At 37.5% G+C, this 18,346-nt stretch overlaps 4 protein-coding genes and 1 pseudogene across 4 annotated transcripts; 2 read left to right on the plus strand and 3 right to left on the minus strand.

Moving 5' to 3' along the window:
• Nucleotides 1-1,320: 1,320 nt before the first annotated feature.
• Nucleotides 1,321-4,108, plus strand: LOC147947830 (uncharacterized; annotated as a pseudogene).
• A 3,194-nt stretch (nucleotides 4,109-7,302) lies between these two features.
• Nucleotides 7,303-8,658, minus strand: LOC147947831 (uncharacterized). The gene is made up of 2 exons (XM_087507468.1): nucleotides 7,582-8,658; nucleotides 7,303-7,452 (listed from the first exon to the last, which is right to left on the minus strand). Exons 1-2 carry the CDS (start codon nucleotides 8,656-8,658, stop codon nucleotides 7,303-7,305), a joined length of 1,227 nt encoding a protein of 408 aa, XP_087363594.1.
• Nucleotides 8,659-11,297: 2,639 nt separating this feature from the next.
• LOC104778155 (uncharacterized) lies at nucleotides 11,298-12,371 on the plus strand. Its single transcript, XM_010502530.3, has 2 exons — nucleotides 11,298-11,982; nucleotides 12,167-12,371. The coding sequence occupies exons 1-2, from the start codon at nucleotides 11,407-11,409 to the stop codon at nucleotides 12,239-12,241; spliced, it is 651 nt and encodes a 216-aa protein (XP_010500832.2). The 5' UTR covers nucleotides 11,298-11,406; the 3' UTR covers nucleotides 12,242-12,371.
• A 547-nt stretch (nucleotides 12,372-12,918) lies between these two features.
• Nucleotides 12,919-14,823, minus strand: LOC104778156 (xanthoxin dehydrogenase). Its single transcript, XM_010502531.3, has 2 exons — nucleotides 14,598-14,823; nucleotides 12,919-13,931 (listed from the first exon to the last, which is right to left on the minus strand). Exons 1-2 carry the CDS (start codon nucleotides 14,639-14,641, stop codon nucleotides 13,121-13,123), a joined length of 855 nt encoding a protein of 284 aa, XP_010500833.2. The 5' UTR covers nucleotides 14,642-14,823; the 3' UTR covers nucleotides 12,919-13,120.
• Nucleotides 14,824-17,036: 2,213 nt separating this feature from the next.
• On the minus strand, nucleotides 17,037-17,545 carry LOC104778157 (uncharacterized). The gene has a single exon (XM_010502533.3). The coding sequence runs from the start codon at nucleotides 17,489-17,491 to the stop codon at nucleotides 17,225-17,227; it is 267 nt and encodes an 88-aa protein (XP_010500835.2). The 5' UTR covers nucleotides 17,492-17,545; the 3' UTR covers nucleotides 17,037-17,224.
• Between the last annotated feature and the right edge of the window lie 801 nt (nucleotides 17,546-18,346).

The raw sequence follows: 18,346 nt of genomic DNA on the forward strand, positions 1-18,346 counted from the left end.
TCTCAATAAATTAATACATTAAAACCTCTATAAATTAATACTCTATAAATTAATAATTTTTGCTAGTACCAAGTCGGATCAGTGTAAAAAATAACAAAATTCGATAAGATAATAAGATAATAATTTTTTTGAAATCTCTATATAAAATATGGTCCCAATAATATCATAAATTAACAATCATGTAAATTTATATATATATATATATATGTATATTAAAAGAAATAAAAAATAATAAAAAATGATTTTATAACAAGTGTATATGAGAAAATATTTTTTTTGGGGAAGAACATGACAAAAATAAAATCCTTAATTCTATTTGTCGTCTCTTCTATTCCCTTCTCTTCTTCCTATCGTCTAATCCTCACTAATATGATGCATGTGAAAAATTTCTTGTTGAGTAGTTCTTCTGTTCTCCCAAGTAGGAAGATGTTTCAGCTCGCGAACACAAACCAGTGTGAAATGAGCCTTGATGAGATTACTGAGGTGTTTGGTCTATGCGACATAGATGCCAAAGCACATGAGATCCTTTAACACCCATATAGATCTTCACTATTGCTCATCATAGTGCTCTTTTCTGGATGGCTGCATGTCCGGATCTTCACTCTACATCTGGGTCTGTAATACTAGATTCTAGGGGTCCAATTCCAATATCTTCCCTGCAAGAGGCCTTGATTCTAGATCTCTTTCCCATACGTGCGGATGTTGCTGCATATTCAGAATTTTATTAGGGTGAAAAAATCTATTTCGGTCCTAGAGGAAAGAACTCAAAGTTTCTAGGTTACCGTGGCATTCTTATTAAAATACGAAAATTGATATTCTTATTCATAAATTTTCTCACTCTCTCGTTCATCTAACATGGTATCAGAGCGATGAATCAACTTCATCATCTTCGATATTGTTCCCGATCTTCATCTTCTTTCACTTTCTTTGACCTAAATTGATCGGATCTTTTCTCCGATTGATAATTTCTAACAAATTGATCTCAAAATGGTTACACTCCGTCGAACCTCAAAGCGATTAGCTCGCGGTTCTGGTTCTGCAGCGAAATCAGCAACTCCAGCTCGATCGAAGACTACTCGACCTATTCCGGCGAGTTACCCTTCTTCTCCGACGATATCACCTTCACATTCACCTATTCCGGTGAGAAACTTCCAAGATCCATCTAATCCGGTGAATCATGTTACTTTTGGAGCCAATCCTGCTTCCATTGGAGTCAATCCTACTTCCTCTTCAATTCCGATAAAATATTTCGGTGTTCCAAATCCTATCTCATCTCAAATGTCACAAGAACAATTCGCATTTGATGGAATTCAGTATTCTCCTTACTTCTTGAACAGCGGCGACAATCCAGGATCTTATATCATCTCTGAGGTACTTGATGGAACAAACTATAACACCTGGAATATAGCTATCACTACCGCCTTAGATATTAAGAATAAGCTTGCGTTTGTGGATGGATTTCTTGCTAGACCATTAGAAACACATCCACATTATCGCATATGGTCAAGATGTAATGCAATGGTGAAATCTTGGATTCTGAATTCTGTGACAAAAGAAATTTATGGAAGTATTCTACGATTCAAAGATGCTTCTGCGATGTGGCAAGACTTACTTGTGCGTTTTCACATCACGAACTTGCCAAGATCTTACCAACTTACACAACAAATCTGGTCTCTTCATCAAGGATCTACAGAGCTATCAACCTATTATACGAAGCTCAAAACACTATGGGATGATCTTGATGGAGCGGATTGTATTAAAACCTGTCAAAACTGCAATTGTTGCAGAGCTACGTCTGTCCAAGCTGAGCACACAAAGATCATCAAGTTCTTAGCTGGTCTAAATGAATCCTATTCAAGTGCTCGAAGTCAGATAATCATGAAGAAGAATGTACCTACTCTTGCTGGAGTATACAACCTACTTGACCAGGATTATAGCCAGCGAAGCATCACTCATGTCCAGAGTGCTTCAGTCTTTCATGTGGCCAACCCTGAGATCCCAACAAATCTTGTATCAGTCAACGCTACTTACACTCAAAAGACAGGCATGCCCATTTGTTCTCACTGCGGTTATAATGGTCACACTATAGACAAATGCTACAAAATACATGGGTATCCAGTGGGTTTCAAACATAAGGGAAAGGTTATTACTTCTTCTAACAAACCAGTAGTGGCTCAGCTGACTTTAACAGATTCAACTGTCAATGATAACACATTCTGCAATCAGTCAAGAGCACTTTCTCAAGATCAAATTCAGAGTGTCATAGCCTACTTCAACTCACAGCTCTCAACACCACTCGATCAGACTTCGATGCCATCTACCTCTGGTGGTCTTATCACTGCATTGCCTGGTATGGCTTTCTCGTCCTCTACTTTAAAATTTGTAGGGATCTTGAGAGTCACCGGTAATACATTGTCATCTAGGTCTATGATCATAGATAGTGGTGCTACTCATCATGTTTCACATGATAAGAGCTTGTTTGTGCATATGACTGATAGTGTTTGTGGTAAAACAGTGACCTTACCTACTGGACCAGATATATGGATTGCAGGAATTGGTCAGATTAGACTAAATGATTCTCTGATTTTGAGCAATGTCCTTTATATCCCAGATTATGCCTCAATATCCTCAGTGTAAGCCAGTTAACCAGAGATTTATGTTGTCAAGTTATGTTTGATCAAGAATCTTGCATGATACAAGATCCTATCAGGGGACTGATGATTGGGATGGGTGAACAAATCTGCAATCAGTATGTGCTTGATAGAGCTTCGATCACTGTTCCAGGGAATCAAGATTTATCTTGTGTAGTCAATATTGTTGTAGATACAGCTTTGTGGCACAATAGATTAGGTCATCCATCTTTGCAAAGGTAGAATCTATTACAGATGTACTTGGTGTTAAACAGAGAAATAAAGATTTTCATTGTGCCATTTGTCCCCAAGCTAAACAGAAACATCTTCCCTATATGTCTCAAAACAATATATGTGAGAATGTTTTTTACTTGCTTCATATTGACATCTGGGGACCATTCTCTGTGCCAACTGTAGAAGGATACAAATATTTCCTCACAATCGTGGATGATCACAGCAGAGTGACATGGTTATATCTGTTAAGAAATAAGTCAGAGGTACTTATTGTTTTCCCAGATTTCTTAAGAATGGTGGAGACTCAGTACAAAGCAGTTGTTAAAAGAGCAAGATCAGATAATGCTCCAGAGTTATCTTTCACAGATCTTTATAGATCCAAAGGAATCATAGCTTACCACTCATGTCCAGAAACCCCAGAACAGAACTCAGTGGTGGAGAGAAAACACCAACACATCTTGAATGTAGCAAGGTCTCTCATGTTTCAAGCCAATCTGCCATTAGAGTATTGGAGAGACTGTGTATTAACCTCGGTTTTTCTCATTAATAGACTACCTTTACCTCTTATGAAGAATAAAACACCCTATCAGGTTCTCACATCGAAGAAACCAGATTATAAGGGAATAAGATTTTTTGGGTGTCTATGTTACAGCTCAATCTCGTCAAAGAACAGGCACAAGTTCCACCCACGATCACGAGCTTGTCTCTTCCTTGGTTATCCTGCAGGGTATAAAGGTTACAAACTGCTGGATTTGGAGACTCAAACGATCCACATTTCTCGAAATGTAGCCTTTCATGAAGACATCTTTCCTTTTGCTGATGGTACGCCTACTCTTTACCCTGATTTTGTCTCTATGAAGGATTCTGCGGTAGATATTAATCATTCTCCCATAGATACTAGTGAACTTCCTGTAGTAGTGAGGGAATCCTCTACAATTGTGAATGATACTGGTTGTGAGAATGATTCTTCTGCAATTGATAATCCTCTCACTGAACAGAATAAGAGAATATCTAAACCACTTGGCTACCTACATGATTACTACTGCAACTTGACTGCTACTGATGTTCTTTATCCTTTGGCTTCATATATGACTTATGAACATTTCACAGAGGAATATAAAGCATATGTTTGTGCAGTTACTAAGTTTGCAGAACCTGCTACTTTCAAACAAGCCAAGAAATTTGATGAGTGGATCGAGGCCATGAATGAGGAACTTATTGCTCTTGAGAGCACTCACACCTAGACTATCTGCTCACTCCCTCCAAACAAACATGCTATTGGCTGCAAATGGGTTTATAAAACTAAACTCAATTCTGATGGAAGCTTAGAACGATACAAAGTACGCCTTGTAGCAAAAAGATATACACAACAAGAAGGTGTGGATTTTGTTGATACCTTCTCTCCAGTTGCCAAAATGACTACAATCAAGACTCTTTTAGCTTTAGCATCCGCCAAACAGTGGAGTTTACATCAGTTGGATATATCTAATGCCTTTCTAAACGGCAATCTCGATGAAGAAATTTACATGACTCTTCCGCCTGGCTATACTGCAAAACCAGGAGAGACACTACCACCAAATCCTGTCTGTAAGTTGAATAAATCTCTCTACGATTTAAAGCAGGCCTCACGTCAATGGTTTATGAAATTTAGCTCTGTTCTTATGAAGCTTGGTTTTCAGAAATCACATACTGATCACACACTGTTTGTGAAGAATCTGAAAGGAAAATATATTGCTGTTCTAGTGTATGTTGATGACATTATCATCACATCAAATGATGATGCAGAGGTTACTCAACTCAAATCTGATCTACGGAGTTCTTTCAAGCTTCGAGATCTAGGACCATTACGCTATTTTCTTGGACTTGAAATTGCAAGATCTAATAAGGGAATCTCCATCTGTCAGCGAAAGTATACGTTGGAATTACTCGAAGAAACTGGTTTGTTGGCTTGTCAGGCTTCTACTATACCAATGGATCCATATGTGTCACTGGTCTAAGATAGTAAGGAGCCTCTGCTTGACGATCCACAACAATATAGGTGATTGGTGGGAAGGATGATGTATTTGACAATAACCAGACCCGATATCACTTATGTGGTGAACAGGTTATGTCAGTTTACTTCTGCTCCTAGGCCTTTTCATTTACAAGCAGCATACAGAGTGTTACACTATTTGAAAGGAAGCATTGGTCTGGGTTTATTCTATTCCGCTACTGCAGACCTTACTTTAACAGCTTTCACAGATGCTGACTGGGGTTCTTGTAAGGACTCTCGACGTTCAACAACTGGATTTTGCATGTTCCTTGGAACCTCTTTGATCTCCTGGAAGTCCAAGAAGCAAAGCACTGTCTCCATGTCTTCAGTTGAATCTGAATATCGTGCAATGTGTGTCGGCGTCAAAGAGATTCAATGGTTAGTGAATCTACTAACTGAACTGCAAGTACCTCAAGCTAAAGCGGTTGCTTTCTTCTGTGATAACACAGCGGCAATTCACATTGCAAATAATGTTGTATTTCACGAAATAACCAAGCATCTGGAGATGGATTGTCACAAAGTCAGAGAAGCAGTCACTAATGGTCTTGTGAAGACGCTTCATGTCAAGACGGATCAACAACTGGCTGACGTTCTTACTAAAGTCGTACATCCTGGACAGTTTCATTCTCTTATTGGCAAGATGGATTTGAATTCAATCTACATGCCATCTTGAGGGGGGATATTAGCGTATAGATGAAACTGGTTAATATTGATTAGAGTTAACCGGATTCTTAACTTCGGTTTAGTAAATGTGATACACATATAAGAAGAGAAAATGTAAATGTACACAATTAAGCTGAATGAGAATGAGTTCTTTGATCCTCGTTTCCTAACTAAATTTCTCACTCTCTCGTTCATCTAAGATTGTATGAATATCTGGTCACAAGTTGGTTAAAAGAGAAATTTCCACATGTTGTATGACAGTCTATATGCTTTTGTTGTTTGAGTTTATTTTAAATACAATTAGGATTGTCATGTTAGTTATATTACATGAGACACGTTTTGAAGTCTTGTATAAAAAGAGAATTAAATTGTCAAAATCGTCAAAAGGACTTACAGTGGTTGCAGCTAGATTTATATGGCACACTCACACAAAGAAAATATATAATCTAAAAAAAAGCGTTGTGAATTATTGCAATTAAACCATTGGATATTAAAAAGACTTCTAATATTAATAATACACATGAATCCTACAACAACAACAACATTGTGTTCTCGACACGATTCTTCCTGGTTACTTTCTCCGGCCTAGTACCTTGGATTTCAACTCTTCTAAAGAAGTTTTGATTCATGTCATAGTAGTAAACATACAAGGGCGCATGAAAGAAATACGTATTTTGAGTCGCGAAGATCTCACCAGCAGGGGTGACACCTGAGAATCCAGTGAAAGCACCTTTCAAACAACCCAATGGATTATCTGGCAAGTCGAAAGTAATCTTGAACCATTCATGTTTCCGAGCACTCTCCATAACCCACATACATGTCTCGTCTCTGCCGGAATAAATGCATCCTAACTTCCCTTTGTGGTTTAAAAGAGTTCGACTACTTGCAATGGTACACGACAATGCTTTTAACATTGGCTCTGGAGCCAAGAGACAAGATAGAATCTTTCGGACCTGATGTCGAAACTGAGCAATACAGTTTCACCACGGTCTAAAGTCCTCCGAATGTCATCAGTTTCAGCACAGTTGGCCTTTTTCGTAATCCTAGTTAAGCCAATAGAATATACCGAAATAGTCAAGGTCATGAATATTAAACATTAGCACTAACATTTTAACATTTTGGTCTAAAAACTTGACATTGTTTTCTATACATTAAAAAAATTGGTCTCATGGATAGATTACATATCCTAGTGGAAGTAATCTTTTATCATCTGGTATCTCTAGAGAGTATACGCATAATGATTTTTGTAAGACAGAGAGGGGGACATGGTTAAAAGGGACCAATTCGTTGGTTTATGAAGCTGATTCATATGAGCTTTTTTTTTTTGTTAAAAGGTATTTAATTAAAAACTATGAGAGAAAACAAATGAGGTTTTACAGGGCCGCAGCCCAGATAAATTTAAAACATACAGAAGCCCAGCTCGGTAGAAATAGTAAAGCTAAAAAGATAAAACCTAGTTAGAAGAGAACCACAACTTGAACCAGTAGTTGTAATTGAAACAATAAAACGGTTGAGCTCGCCAACCACTCCAAACCAACTTCAATTATTGCCACCCGAAGACTTATTGATGGAAAGTTTGTTTTCTCAGATCACAGCCAGGAATTAGGTGTTTGCAATTAGGGTATCGTCCTCGCATAGTTGGAGAACCAAAGGTGGAGAAGGTCAAGAGAGAGCGTCGGGTTCGTATCACGAAAGCTTGAGGCTCTGTTCCGGACGATGTTGTCAATCTGGCGAAGTAGAAGATCAGAGGATTTGTAGTTGTTTAGATGAAGCCGATAGTTTCTCTCCGTCCATAGCGTGTAGATTGTAGCTTGCCAGGCCAGAAGGAGGAGTTTCTTTAAGACCCGAGATCCCCTGAATGATAAGAGACTCTGAAGCGTCATAGACCACGATCTAGAAGGGGTAAATAAACACCGCTCCGCAACAGTACGCCACACCAACCAAGCAAACGAGCAGTCAAAGAAAATATGGTCCCGGCTCTCCGGTTCGGCGGCACATAGTAGGCAACAGGAATCGACCTACGGCTAGATTGCTCATCTCAATAGGATCTTCAATGAAAAATCCTGAGGCAGAGGTAAAGGATCTAATGGCGTTAAAAGCATTCCGCATTTGCATAATCCGATGGAAATAGGTAGTATTTAGATCTCCCTCTTTTAGCCAGTTAATACGGGATCTCTGTCTGAAATAAGCTTCCTCTATTTTCCTGAGAAACTCCCATTTTGATTGAATGTCTTTTTCTTGTTGAAACAGAGCAGGGGTGGGATTCGTCAAAGCTTGGACCTGCACAGATTGAAGCAACATGTTAGTCTCTCTCACTCGGTTTTGAATATCCGAGAAGTTCTCTCGAGAAAGTGTTTTTAATTCTCTCTTTAAAGTTTTTTGTTTTGCACTCAAAGTTGACAAACATGTTTCCTGAGAATGCAGAATTCCGGCCAAGTTCAAAGCAGTATCAACCGTGTGGAGAAAATCAGGGTATTTGGTCAGAAAGTTAAAAAAAATGAAAGGCTTTATACCGACTGAGGGTAGGGGTGCAAAGAGGTTTAAAAGGCATGGAGAATGATCAGAAATTTTAGGGGCTAGGAAGGAGACAACACTATTGGGGTAGGTAGTAAGCCAGTGGTTGTTTGCTAATACTCTGTCTAGCTTCTTTGCAATGGGATTAGAAACACTTTTGTTTGACCAGGTGAACAGGGATCCTTGAAAACGCAAATCAAATAACTCCAGTTGTAACAGACAGTCCCTTAGCTCCAGCATAAGAGAAGTTAACCGATTGACATCAGGACTAGAGTGCTCTACGGGGTGGATAATTTGGTTAAAGTCACCACACAAGATCCAAGGATTGGAGTCAAGCATTAGTCTCTGTTGGAGCCCCAAGAGTGCATACCAAAGGTCAGTTCGCTCTTCACCAGTATTAGGCGCATACAAAACTGTGAAGAAAAACCTATGACCACCCTGAATGGTGATTTCGCAGGTGAGCAGGTTTTTGGATTGGTGGATGACTGTAGCTACAGCCGGAGCTTTCCAAATGACAATAATTCTTCCACTGTCATCAGAGTTGTGGTTAGAGGCGTAGTGCCAACCAGGACAGGTAAGGCTCATAACACGGTTCAAGTTAGGTTCTCTTATATGGGTTTCAAGAATAGCACCAAAAGTTGGCTTATGAAAATTTAGCCAAGACACAAAAGGCCGATGCTTATCCGGATCATTAAGACCTCGAATATTCCAACAAAAAGGTTGTATATACATGGAAAAAGAAAAAGGGTTTAAGAACTAGTAGAAACATCCTCCTGGATAGGAAGATGCTTCTCAGAAGCAGCAGGAGGGGAGTCTAAAACCATTTCAGTAGGCAAAGAGGTGACAATGGTTTTAGAGAGGGGGTCAGTTTTCTTAGTGGGCGAGAGAACTGGGGTTGAAACAGGTGCATGAAAAGAAGGTGGAACAGAAGGGTGTGGCAAAGGAGGCTTAGCTACAACATCGAAAGGATTAGAAGTAGCTCTTTGAGTGGGGGTCAAGGTGGAACCGTTTTTAGAGGGGATGAGCACTTTAGTGGTTTTTTGAGGCTGATGGGGAGAGGAACTGTGTTCAGGAGGTGGGGCATGCTGGCTCCTTGAAGAAGGCCCCGACGAACAGCCAACTTCAGTAGTAGTCTTTGGAAGGGATCCAGGCACACTTACATGTGTAGTTGGTCCCTTTGTTTCATTAGCTTTAACTGCGGTGCTTTGTACAATTTCTTTGACTGATGATTTTTTCGTTTGCGTCCAGGAAGGGGTTACAGACGGACAGAATCTGATTACATGACCTATCTCCTTGCAGTGAGTACACGTAGGCGAGATCCACGGATACTCAACCTCGATAGTAATGACTTCACCACTCTCCCTTTCCACTTCCACTGAGGAAGGTAAGGGTTCATTGAGATTTCTTTCAACTTTAACATGGGCAACGGAGAGGCTTACCAAATTCTTTGTAAACTCATCCATCTCTTTAGGTTCACCAACTAGTCCAGCAACCAGGCTAATACCTTTGTGATGCATCAGATCAAAAGGCATTCTTTTGAGATGTGCCCAGATGGGGATCGCATCAAGATCAGTGCTTGCGCCACCCGAAGCATCCCACTGAGCCACCAAAAACATACATTCCCCAATATACCACAATTTCTTTTCAAGGATCCTTGTTCGCAAGTATTCATTTGGCAACCTGACTAGCATTGAGTTATTGGTGTGATTGAGGTGGATTTCTAACCTTTGACCTTTACCCCAAATGTGACTAAGAACACTTTGGATATGCTTGTAGGTTGGCAGTCTACCTTTGAAACGACCAATAATGAAATCCTTATGGATTTTAGCACCTTCATGGAAGACAGAGTCCGAGATTGTGACACGAGGCTTTCCTGCAGACGAAAGTTCAACCGGGGCTAGCCTTGTGAGCGACCTGTCCGCAACGGATTTTAGTTTTTGAGCTAGAGAATGAGCTGGCTTGGTTTGAGGAGGAACAGTGGGACTTTGCGGGGGAACACGGTTTTGAGCATGAGACAGAGTGGTTACTTCCGAAGAACTGGTTGTTGGGATTGAGGATACTTGAATTTGGGGGACAGGGACTACTACTTCAGGAGAGAGAGACCCAGTAACTGGAGGAGTTGGGGCGCTTGAGATAAGAGTAGGAGCAGCTGAATTCTGGGTTTCAGCAGAATGAGAGTGAGCAGCATCAGTAGCAGTTGGACCCGGAGCAACCTGAGAAAATGTTTGACCGACTAGCTGAGTACTAGCAGATTGAGTAGCTTTGATGAAGCGATGAACCACCTTTGGGGGGGGGTGGTGGCTTATAAACCATATGTCTGAGCTACATTGTTTCCAACTGCAACTGTAGCTCGAGTTTCAGATCTAGGGTTTTGTCTTAGGGAAGCATGATACGAGTTTAGGATTTCCTGTGCCTGAGCGTTCACTACCACAAGAGTAGATTTATGATGGGCTGGTAGTGCTAGAATCACTCTCTCAGGATCAATGTAATCAGTTTGAGGGGAGTGTAGTTGGTAAGATACAAGAGAAATGGGGGAAAGAGGAGGGAATTCATAAAAGGAGGGGAATGGGCTAAGGTCAGGAGGGTCAGGAGAAAAGGGTGGGGGACGATTGGGACTGCTTTCAGCCGAAGCTGAAGGAGGAAATTGGCCGGAATGACGATTCTCTGGAACCAGCGGTTCGCCATTGACTTTTTCTTTAAAATGGAATGTTTTGGTCAATACATTTTCTTTAAAATGGAATGTTTTGGTCATATGAGCTTCATGCAACACTATGGCGATGAAGAAGACAAAGTTGCTTTGGACATACGATTGTGCCTCGTTCTGGTTTTCATTGGACATACGGTTGGTTTTCGTCTATGTGGTGTCAAGTTTTTGTGTTAGTCGGTTATTCATGTTGAGTAGAAGAAGATAATACTTGGTGAACCAACTTGTTTAATTGTGTACATACATTTTGCTATATACATTTTACATTTTCAAAATTTTTTTTTTTAAGAACTTCATTAACCATTGTAGAAAGTAAAATTAAGAACCTTCTTGAATTTCTAAACTTCAGAATTTGCAAAATTTAACTATTAAATATTGGAAAAAACCCATAAAGACTTCTTACCATTGGAGATGGTCTATGTATAGCCTTTCGATTTATAACCGGTAAGAGGGATTTAAACCGGTACAGCCTTCTAATCTCTACCTACAGATGAGACTAGAAACATTTATAAAATTAATAAAGTCTTCAATAATTCACTTAACTAATAACAAAATAAAATAACATCACATCGTCACAAATATATATATTCATGGTCGTACCAACCAAAACATCTCCTCTCTCATGAGCTATGGCCGGATCAGACCCTAAAGCAACTCCGTCATTACCGGACTATAAACCTTTACCTTCAACATCAAGTCACGATCCAAACGACACCGTTCTAATCTCATCATCATCATCGCATCTTTCTTCTACCTCACGACGCCGTTTCGTCATCTCTGTATTTCTCATATCTTTCGCCTCGATCCTCATCTACATCTTCTGGCCGTCCGATCCACGCATCAAGATCGAACGTGTCAAGATTTCCCACGTGCGCGTTCACCGCCGTCCGGTTCCGTCTATCGACATGACGGTGCTCGTCACGCTTAAGGTATCCAACGCTGACGTGTACTCTTTCGACTTCACGGACCTTGACGTCGCCGTTGACTACAGAGGGAAGACGTTAGGTCACGTGAGCTCCGATGGCGGGCACGTGACGGCTTTTGGTACTTCTTACCTTGACGCGGAGGCGGAGCTTGACGGCGTCACGGTGTTTCCTGACGTCATTCACTTGATTCACGATTTGGCTAAAGGCTCCGTTGAGTTTGACACCGTTACGGAGACTAACGGAAAACTTGGCGTTTTGTTCTTCCGTTTCCCTTTAAAGGTAAGGAACTCTGGATTTTTACGCAAATGATTAATTCCTGATTTTAAATTCTCATAATTGTTAATTAGACTTTCTAGTTTAGATAGATTATCAGTAATTAATTGTAGATGTGAGACAATTGGATACAATTTTATTCTTATCAGATTAATGATTTTTGTGTGTTTTAATTATTTTGATGAAACAGGCAAAAGTGGCATGTGGGATTGAAGTAAATACAGTTAATCAGACAATATCTCGTCAAAGTTGTAGTCCTGTCTAATTCAAGAGACATCATCATTATGATATTCTTTTTGTATTCAGATCTTTTTTTTTTTTTTTTTTTGTAGTTTTTGTTTCAAATGTAATTTTGTAATGCTACTAGAGAATAGAGAGTCAACTAATATTTAAAATATTATATTCTTAGACGCCACTCGGATTTTTGAGAAAAAATGTTGGTTTTACAGCACTTGATTTAGAGAGCAACAAGAAATTATGCGGTAAATTGTTTTTTTGGTTACCTCTGAGTTTTTTTCTATTCTAAATGATTACTATTGTGATATTACAAAATATTATATAGAGGATGGAAGAATAATACATGTTATACAGATCATAATTTGGTTTTTCTGTTTTTTATATCTTTTGTTTTTGTTATTTGGTAATTTATTCGGAACAAAACCAAGATTTACATGGTAAAGAATATGAACATTATGATCTTGGAGATGAATATGATTGTGGAGAGGGGAGAGCCGGAAGAACAAGGCGCCGTTGTGGAGGGCAGTGGAGATGAATATGATTGTAAATGTGCCCAATCCAATATCGGATTTTTTTAATGTAATTTGTAATGCAAGTAAGATATTATAATTAACCAATAATCAAATTATTACATTCCTCCTATACGCTAATGATCAGACTGGTTCAAATTTGTAGCATTTGATCTAGAGAGCACAAGAGATTATGTTTGGTTTCACTAAAATCATTGTTTAGTAAACAGCATTATCAAAAAGAAATTGTAGCACATCAAAAAGATATGTTTCTACAAATCTCTAAAGGTAACAATGAAAACCAGAAGTCCACAATAAGCTCCACAGTTAAAATATCCAAGAGACATGATAAATTGACAGTAAACCATTCAACAATATCCATTAGCAAAATGTATCAATCACCTGAAGACTCTAAAAGAGTGGTTAGTGCAAGTGAACCCTCCATCAATCATCAGATTATCTCCGCTTATGTACCGCGCTTCATCGCTCGCCAAAAACAGAACAGCGTTTGCTACATCATCAACCGTCAGTTCGACCCCTTTTAGATTTGCGTTTGAAGCCGCAAAGTTCCTGAAACCAACAAATGCATCTTCCGTTCTCTCTTCCTTTGGCAAATGAGCCATCGCAAGTTCGGTTGCAACCGCATAAGGTGAAACACAGTTCACACGTATCCCGTGCTGTCCAAGCTCGGCTGCAACACTCCTAGTCAAGCCTAGAACAGCGTGCTTGGAACCAACATAAGCATGCGGACCAACACCTCCCACAACACCTCCTACACTACACAAGGAAACTATAGACCCTTTCTTCTCAGGGATCATTACACGAGCTGCATGTTTCATCCCGAGAAAAGCTCCTTTCACGTTCACATCAAAGATCTTCTCAAATTCAGTCAAACTACTAGTACGGATATCAGAGCATGGTGCTCCGCATAAGCCTGCATTGTTGATAAGTATGTCAAGCGTTCCGAATTGCTTGACTGCAAAGTCAACCGCATTGCTAATGTCGCCTTCTTTGCTAACATCACCATGGATGAAACAAGCTGTCTCCTTCCCCGAGTCACCGTTAAGCAGACTTTTACATACCTCACCTCCGAGATCATCTTGCAAATCAACAATGCAGACTTTTGCGCCGTGCTTGTGGAACAGACGAGCAATGCTCTCTCCTATCCCAGTGGCTCCTCCAGTAATCAATGCCACTTTACCTAACAACCTGTCAAAGCAAAAAAAACACAAAAGATCAAAAGCAAGTAAGTAATTAAACCGAAACAAAGCCGCAACATAGTATCATAATAGCTTGTTAATATTTAAATCAATGTACTCTTGAGATTGATACTACATCAAACTAAAGACCACACACACACAATAAAAAGAAGAACTTTATTCATAAGTTGACCACGGCCACAAAACTACAATGGGGCAAAGAAAGGACCACAGAACAACTTTACAAAAGAAAACGTGCATATGAGGTAGGATGAGTCACATGGAACACAAAATTACAAATCTGAAATTGACAAATTGTAAAGAATGCTCTACAGAGCCAATGTGTATCACTAGTTTATTGAACAAGAACTGGGAAAACTGATCCAAGATATCTTAGATCATCATGTAAAAGCAAAGAGATTGAAACCAAGAGATGGAGATCAGAGATCATAAACACATCAAGATTGGAGTTTGAGACAGACATAACCAAATGAATCGATCTCAAAATCTGTAAGTCAGCAGAGCAAAGAAACTAATGAATTCGGTTCATTGTTGACTGAAAAGTTCAGTACTTTACAATGACCCAAGCAGGAAAAAGCTGTAGTAAACGAGATCGAAGCAAGAGTTTGATCGAAGAATATAAAAGAGACCACAGAGAGTACCACAAAGCTTATACCTTTGAGTAGGAAGTGAAGAAGAAGATTCAGTATTCTTTGACATGATAGCTTTTTAACTCACTCAGATCTTATTCGTCTCCTCGTTAGTTCCAATTCATTCCACTCTTCTTCTTCGTCTTCTTTGTATTTCTTACTCGGAAGTTGGCGTTTTTAATCGGCGCTTCGCCATGGTCGGGTATGGGCTTTCAGTTAAAGCCCACTTAAAACCTTAACAGATCAGTCTATAGCCCATTTCTAGATTAAAGGGTTGTTTTATGATAAACCGACCTGATCCCAACCGAATAAAATTTTCGACTTATTATTAGAAATCGAATTGTACATCGCAATAATACAGTTAAAGTTGTTTAACTGAATGCAAATTTTGTATGAGAAATCGAATACGAATCATCAATCCAACAAAAGAACCACACCAATTTTAAATTAATTTCTCTTGAAAAATTAAGGACATATATATGTTTATTACTAAAATTTTAAATCGAACCAAAATCCAAACCACATTTAAATCATTCATACTACAAAGGCTATATGTGGTGGCTACTCATTAGATTTTTTTTCACCAAAACCAAATCAAATTGAACAATTTTAACGAATTTAGTAGATATTCACTGATCGTAAAACATTAATTTCTATTTCTATTTTTTCAAAATAATCAATTCATAAGTGTTTTTTAAAAATACCAATACCAATTTAAATAAATTTATTTTAGAATAAAACAGTTTGTTGTGCTAGTGCTAAGCTTTTTTTGTAAAAATTGTTTCATTTTGTACTTTAAATATATGGAGATTTTTATAAATATACCAACTTTTACAAGAACACTCAATTTTACGGCATGCTACTGTATAGTTCTTTCTAAAGATAAAAATTTACTTAAATACATTTGTATTTATTTAAGCTTTACTTAAGTATGTGATGCTCTAATTTATTTAGTATTGTTGTGCGAATGCTCTAATTTATGCTGTTTTTTTCTTTTTTGAAACATGGTTACCTACTATGAGTTAATGATTTGAAGTAATTGATGTGAATTTTTGGTTTCATGAATATCTGGATGAGGTATATGCAGGTTTTAGGAAATCAATCCATAACAAAACATGACTAGTCATAATAAGCATTATGAAGACTTTTTGGAGAAAATTAAGCAACTTAAAGCAAAAGAAGAACAAAAATATAAAGAATTGGTTCACATTGAACAACTAGCTAATGATATGGACTCTGATCAGCAACCTCAAATTGCTTACTTAAGTAAATCTTCTTCTTTCTTCCTTCTTCCTTATATTTTTATACATTATTAAAAATATAATCGATATTTAATAGAATAAAACTATTGAAGTTGATTGATCGCTATGAACTTTTAGTGATTTTTGAGATTTTTAATCACTTTTTAAGAAATATGTCGCTATATCCTCAATACACTAGACAATTGAGATACTAACAATAACTTTTATGTAGCTTGATCTTATGCATTAGATTATATTTATACTTTAGATCCTGTTTTAAGAGGACTTCTTCGGTTTAGATCGAAGAATACAAACGGTATACTAATATCTTAAATACATCTTAGTTTTTAATTGCAACAAAAATTGAGATAACTTATAATTAATTATGATTTTATGTATATGGAAGACATCTTAACAAGCTTACCGAATGCTTTTCAAGTCCGTTATTATTACTTATGCAACTACAATTTATACACCAGGGCATCACCTCATCAAGAATGCTACCATACTAAGATTAAATTTGAAGTATTATCCTAACTTTTTATAATATTGAAAGTGTTACTAGTAATCTTGTGATAATTAAGGACAAAAATATTATTTAAATATGATATAAAGTATTTTCAAATACTAAATGTTTATAATGTAGATTTATATTTGTAATAAAAATTAGGATATAGCTTAAAATTAATCCTAAAATATAGCGTTTGCCTACTTTAAATGATTTGAATAGAAAGAAAACAAAATTAAAGATGATGAGTCTTGTCTTGAACCAAACCAAACCAAATCATTGAGGCAACGTGTCTTTTGAATTAGTTTGTGTGCGGGGAACTTTTTACATGTACCAGAATGGGTTGACTCTTCTGTATATCATCGACGAGATCAATTATATTCATGGGCTATGAGCCTATGATGATTGACCTTCACATATGTTAGTGTTAATGAATGTTCACTAATGAAATTATGTGCTTCCCCACATTTATCTAGTCATAGTTGCATTTGATGTTTCCTCCTTATCGCTTATCAGTTTCGAGATGTGACAACTTTGTTACCAATCCATCTCGACACAATATCTCATATTGTCATTATAAGATTAATCGTTAAATAATTTGATTAGACCATGTGGAAATGCCTTAAATACATGTGAAGTCTCACAATTTTGTCTTTTTTTTGTGATCGATTAGAAGCGAAAACGATTAATTATAGAGAAACTAGAGTAACCACGTATTACTTTAAAACGAATATTTCTGCCGAGTTTTAGAATTTTGGGGGATTAAACAACATCGTAATACAAAAAAAAAACAAGAACCACAACACAATTTCTACTTTGATTGAAATACTCAAATTAAATAACCATGAGTAATAAAATATAAAAACTATAATTATTGATTACATGATGAATTGGATGATATGTGTTATTTGTGGAGAGTCGAAGAAGAAGAAGAAGAAGATGAAGGAAGCCATTGATATTCATGTTGATGATACCTACACTTGAACGATCTTGGATGCTTCGACGGTGAACATACACACTTCTTCTTTCCACCGCCACCGTTACGGTGACCAGCTGTGGTTTCCACCTCTGACTTTACGGTTGCTACTGTCGTCACTTCTGCCACCGGAGTATTTTCGTGGAAGCTCCCCGAAGGAATAACAACAAGAGGTGGAAGAATTTTGTAACACATTTTTTAAAGATTCTTCTTATTTAAGATGTTGTGTGTGTGGTTTACGAAAAGAAGAGACACGTCGAGTATAAATACTAGTCACTCTTGATGACAAAAAAAAAAAGCAATAAATAAAACTAGTCACGCTTTTTTGAAATTAAAAATAATTTAATTACATATTTATCTTTTAGGCATTGTGTAGAAGAGTTGTCGCCAAACAATAAATCGAAACGTTCACACGTGGCTAATGGTTTTGATGCACATCTTGAGAGTTGTGTTCGGAAAGAAACCATGAGGTCAGAAATTAATTTGTTCTAGTGTATATCCGATATAAAACTTTTAAAGAAGATAATTTGATGACATAATATATATCGTTATGAATTTTGTAAAGCAACGAAACTAATTATTATTATGAAAGTATGTTTTGGTGAAAAAATGAGAAATGGTGGACCATACTCTCTTTATATGAAACAAAAATGGATTTGGAGATTTTAAGATTTATATGGTAAAGAGGAAATGAAGTGATTGGAGAGGATAAGCAGTGGGAGTGGGTCGATTAGGACATCACCACTTCCTCTCTCTTTGGGTTTCTCATTGTCACTCATCTTCTTTAGATAATCTTACCCTTTTCAGGTACCTATTTATTTACTTGGTGTTATGAGTTAAAAGGTTACAAAATGTTATCTCATAAGAAACTATTTTTTCATAGATTTTGATATCCTTACTTTCGTATTGTGTTTTTAATTTTAATATCAAGATAGAAAGAGCAGCTAGATGTTTGAAAGTTTTGGCCTACTTTTCAATACGTCTAAGAAAAATACCATTTTCTTCTTTATATGAGTACTTTCTAGTAGAACTACATTGAAGATAAGGAAA

Source organism: Camelina sativa, chromosome 3 (genome assembly GCF_030686135.1).
Source record: "Camelina sativa cultivar CO46 ecotype springtype chromosome 3, ASM3068613v1".
Classification (NCBI taxonomy): domain Eukaryota; kingdom Viridiplantae; phylum Streptophyta; class Magnoliopsida; order Brassicales; family Brassicaceae; genus Camelina; species Camelina sativa.

Bases quoted from the DNA above. Each gene is read 5' to 3' on its own strand.
- LOC104778156 (XM_010502531.3), bottom strand. From the start codon at position 14,641: ATGTCAAAGAATACTGAATCTTCTTCTTCACTTCCTACTCAAAG. The intron at 13,932-14,597 runs GTATAAGCTTTG...TTGCTTTGACAG, and splicing joins TCTTCACTTCCTACTCAAAG to GTTGTTAGGTAAAGTGGCAT.
- LOC104778155 (XM_010502530.3), top strand. From the start codon at position 11,407: ATGGCCGGATCAGACCCTAAAGCAACTCCGTCATTACCGGACTATAAA. The intron at 11,983-12,166 runs GTAAGGAACTCT...TTGATGAAACAG, and splicing joins TCTTCCGTTTCCCTTTAAAG to GCAAAAGTGGCATGTGGGAT.
- LOC147947831 (XM_087507468.1), bottom strand. From the start codon at position 8,658: ATGAGCCTTACCTGTCCTGGTTGGCACTACGCCTCTAACCACAACTCT. The intron at 7,453-7,581 runs GTAGGTCGATTC...TACCCCTTCTAG, and splicing joins TTGAGATGAGCAATCTAGCC to ATCGTGGTCTATGACGCTTC.
- LOC104778157 (XM_010502533.3), bottom strand. From the start codon at position 17,491: ATGTGTTACAAAATTCTTCCACCTCTTGTTGTTATTCCTTCGGGGAGC.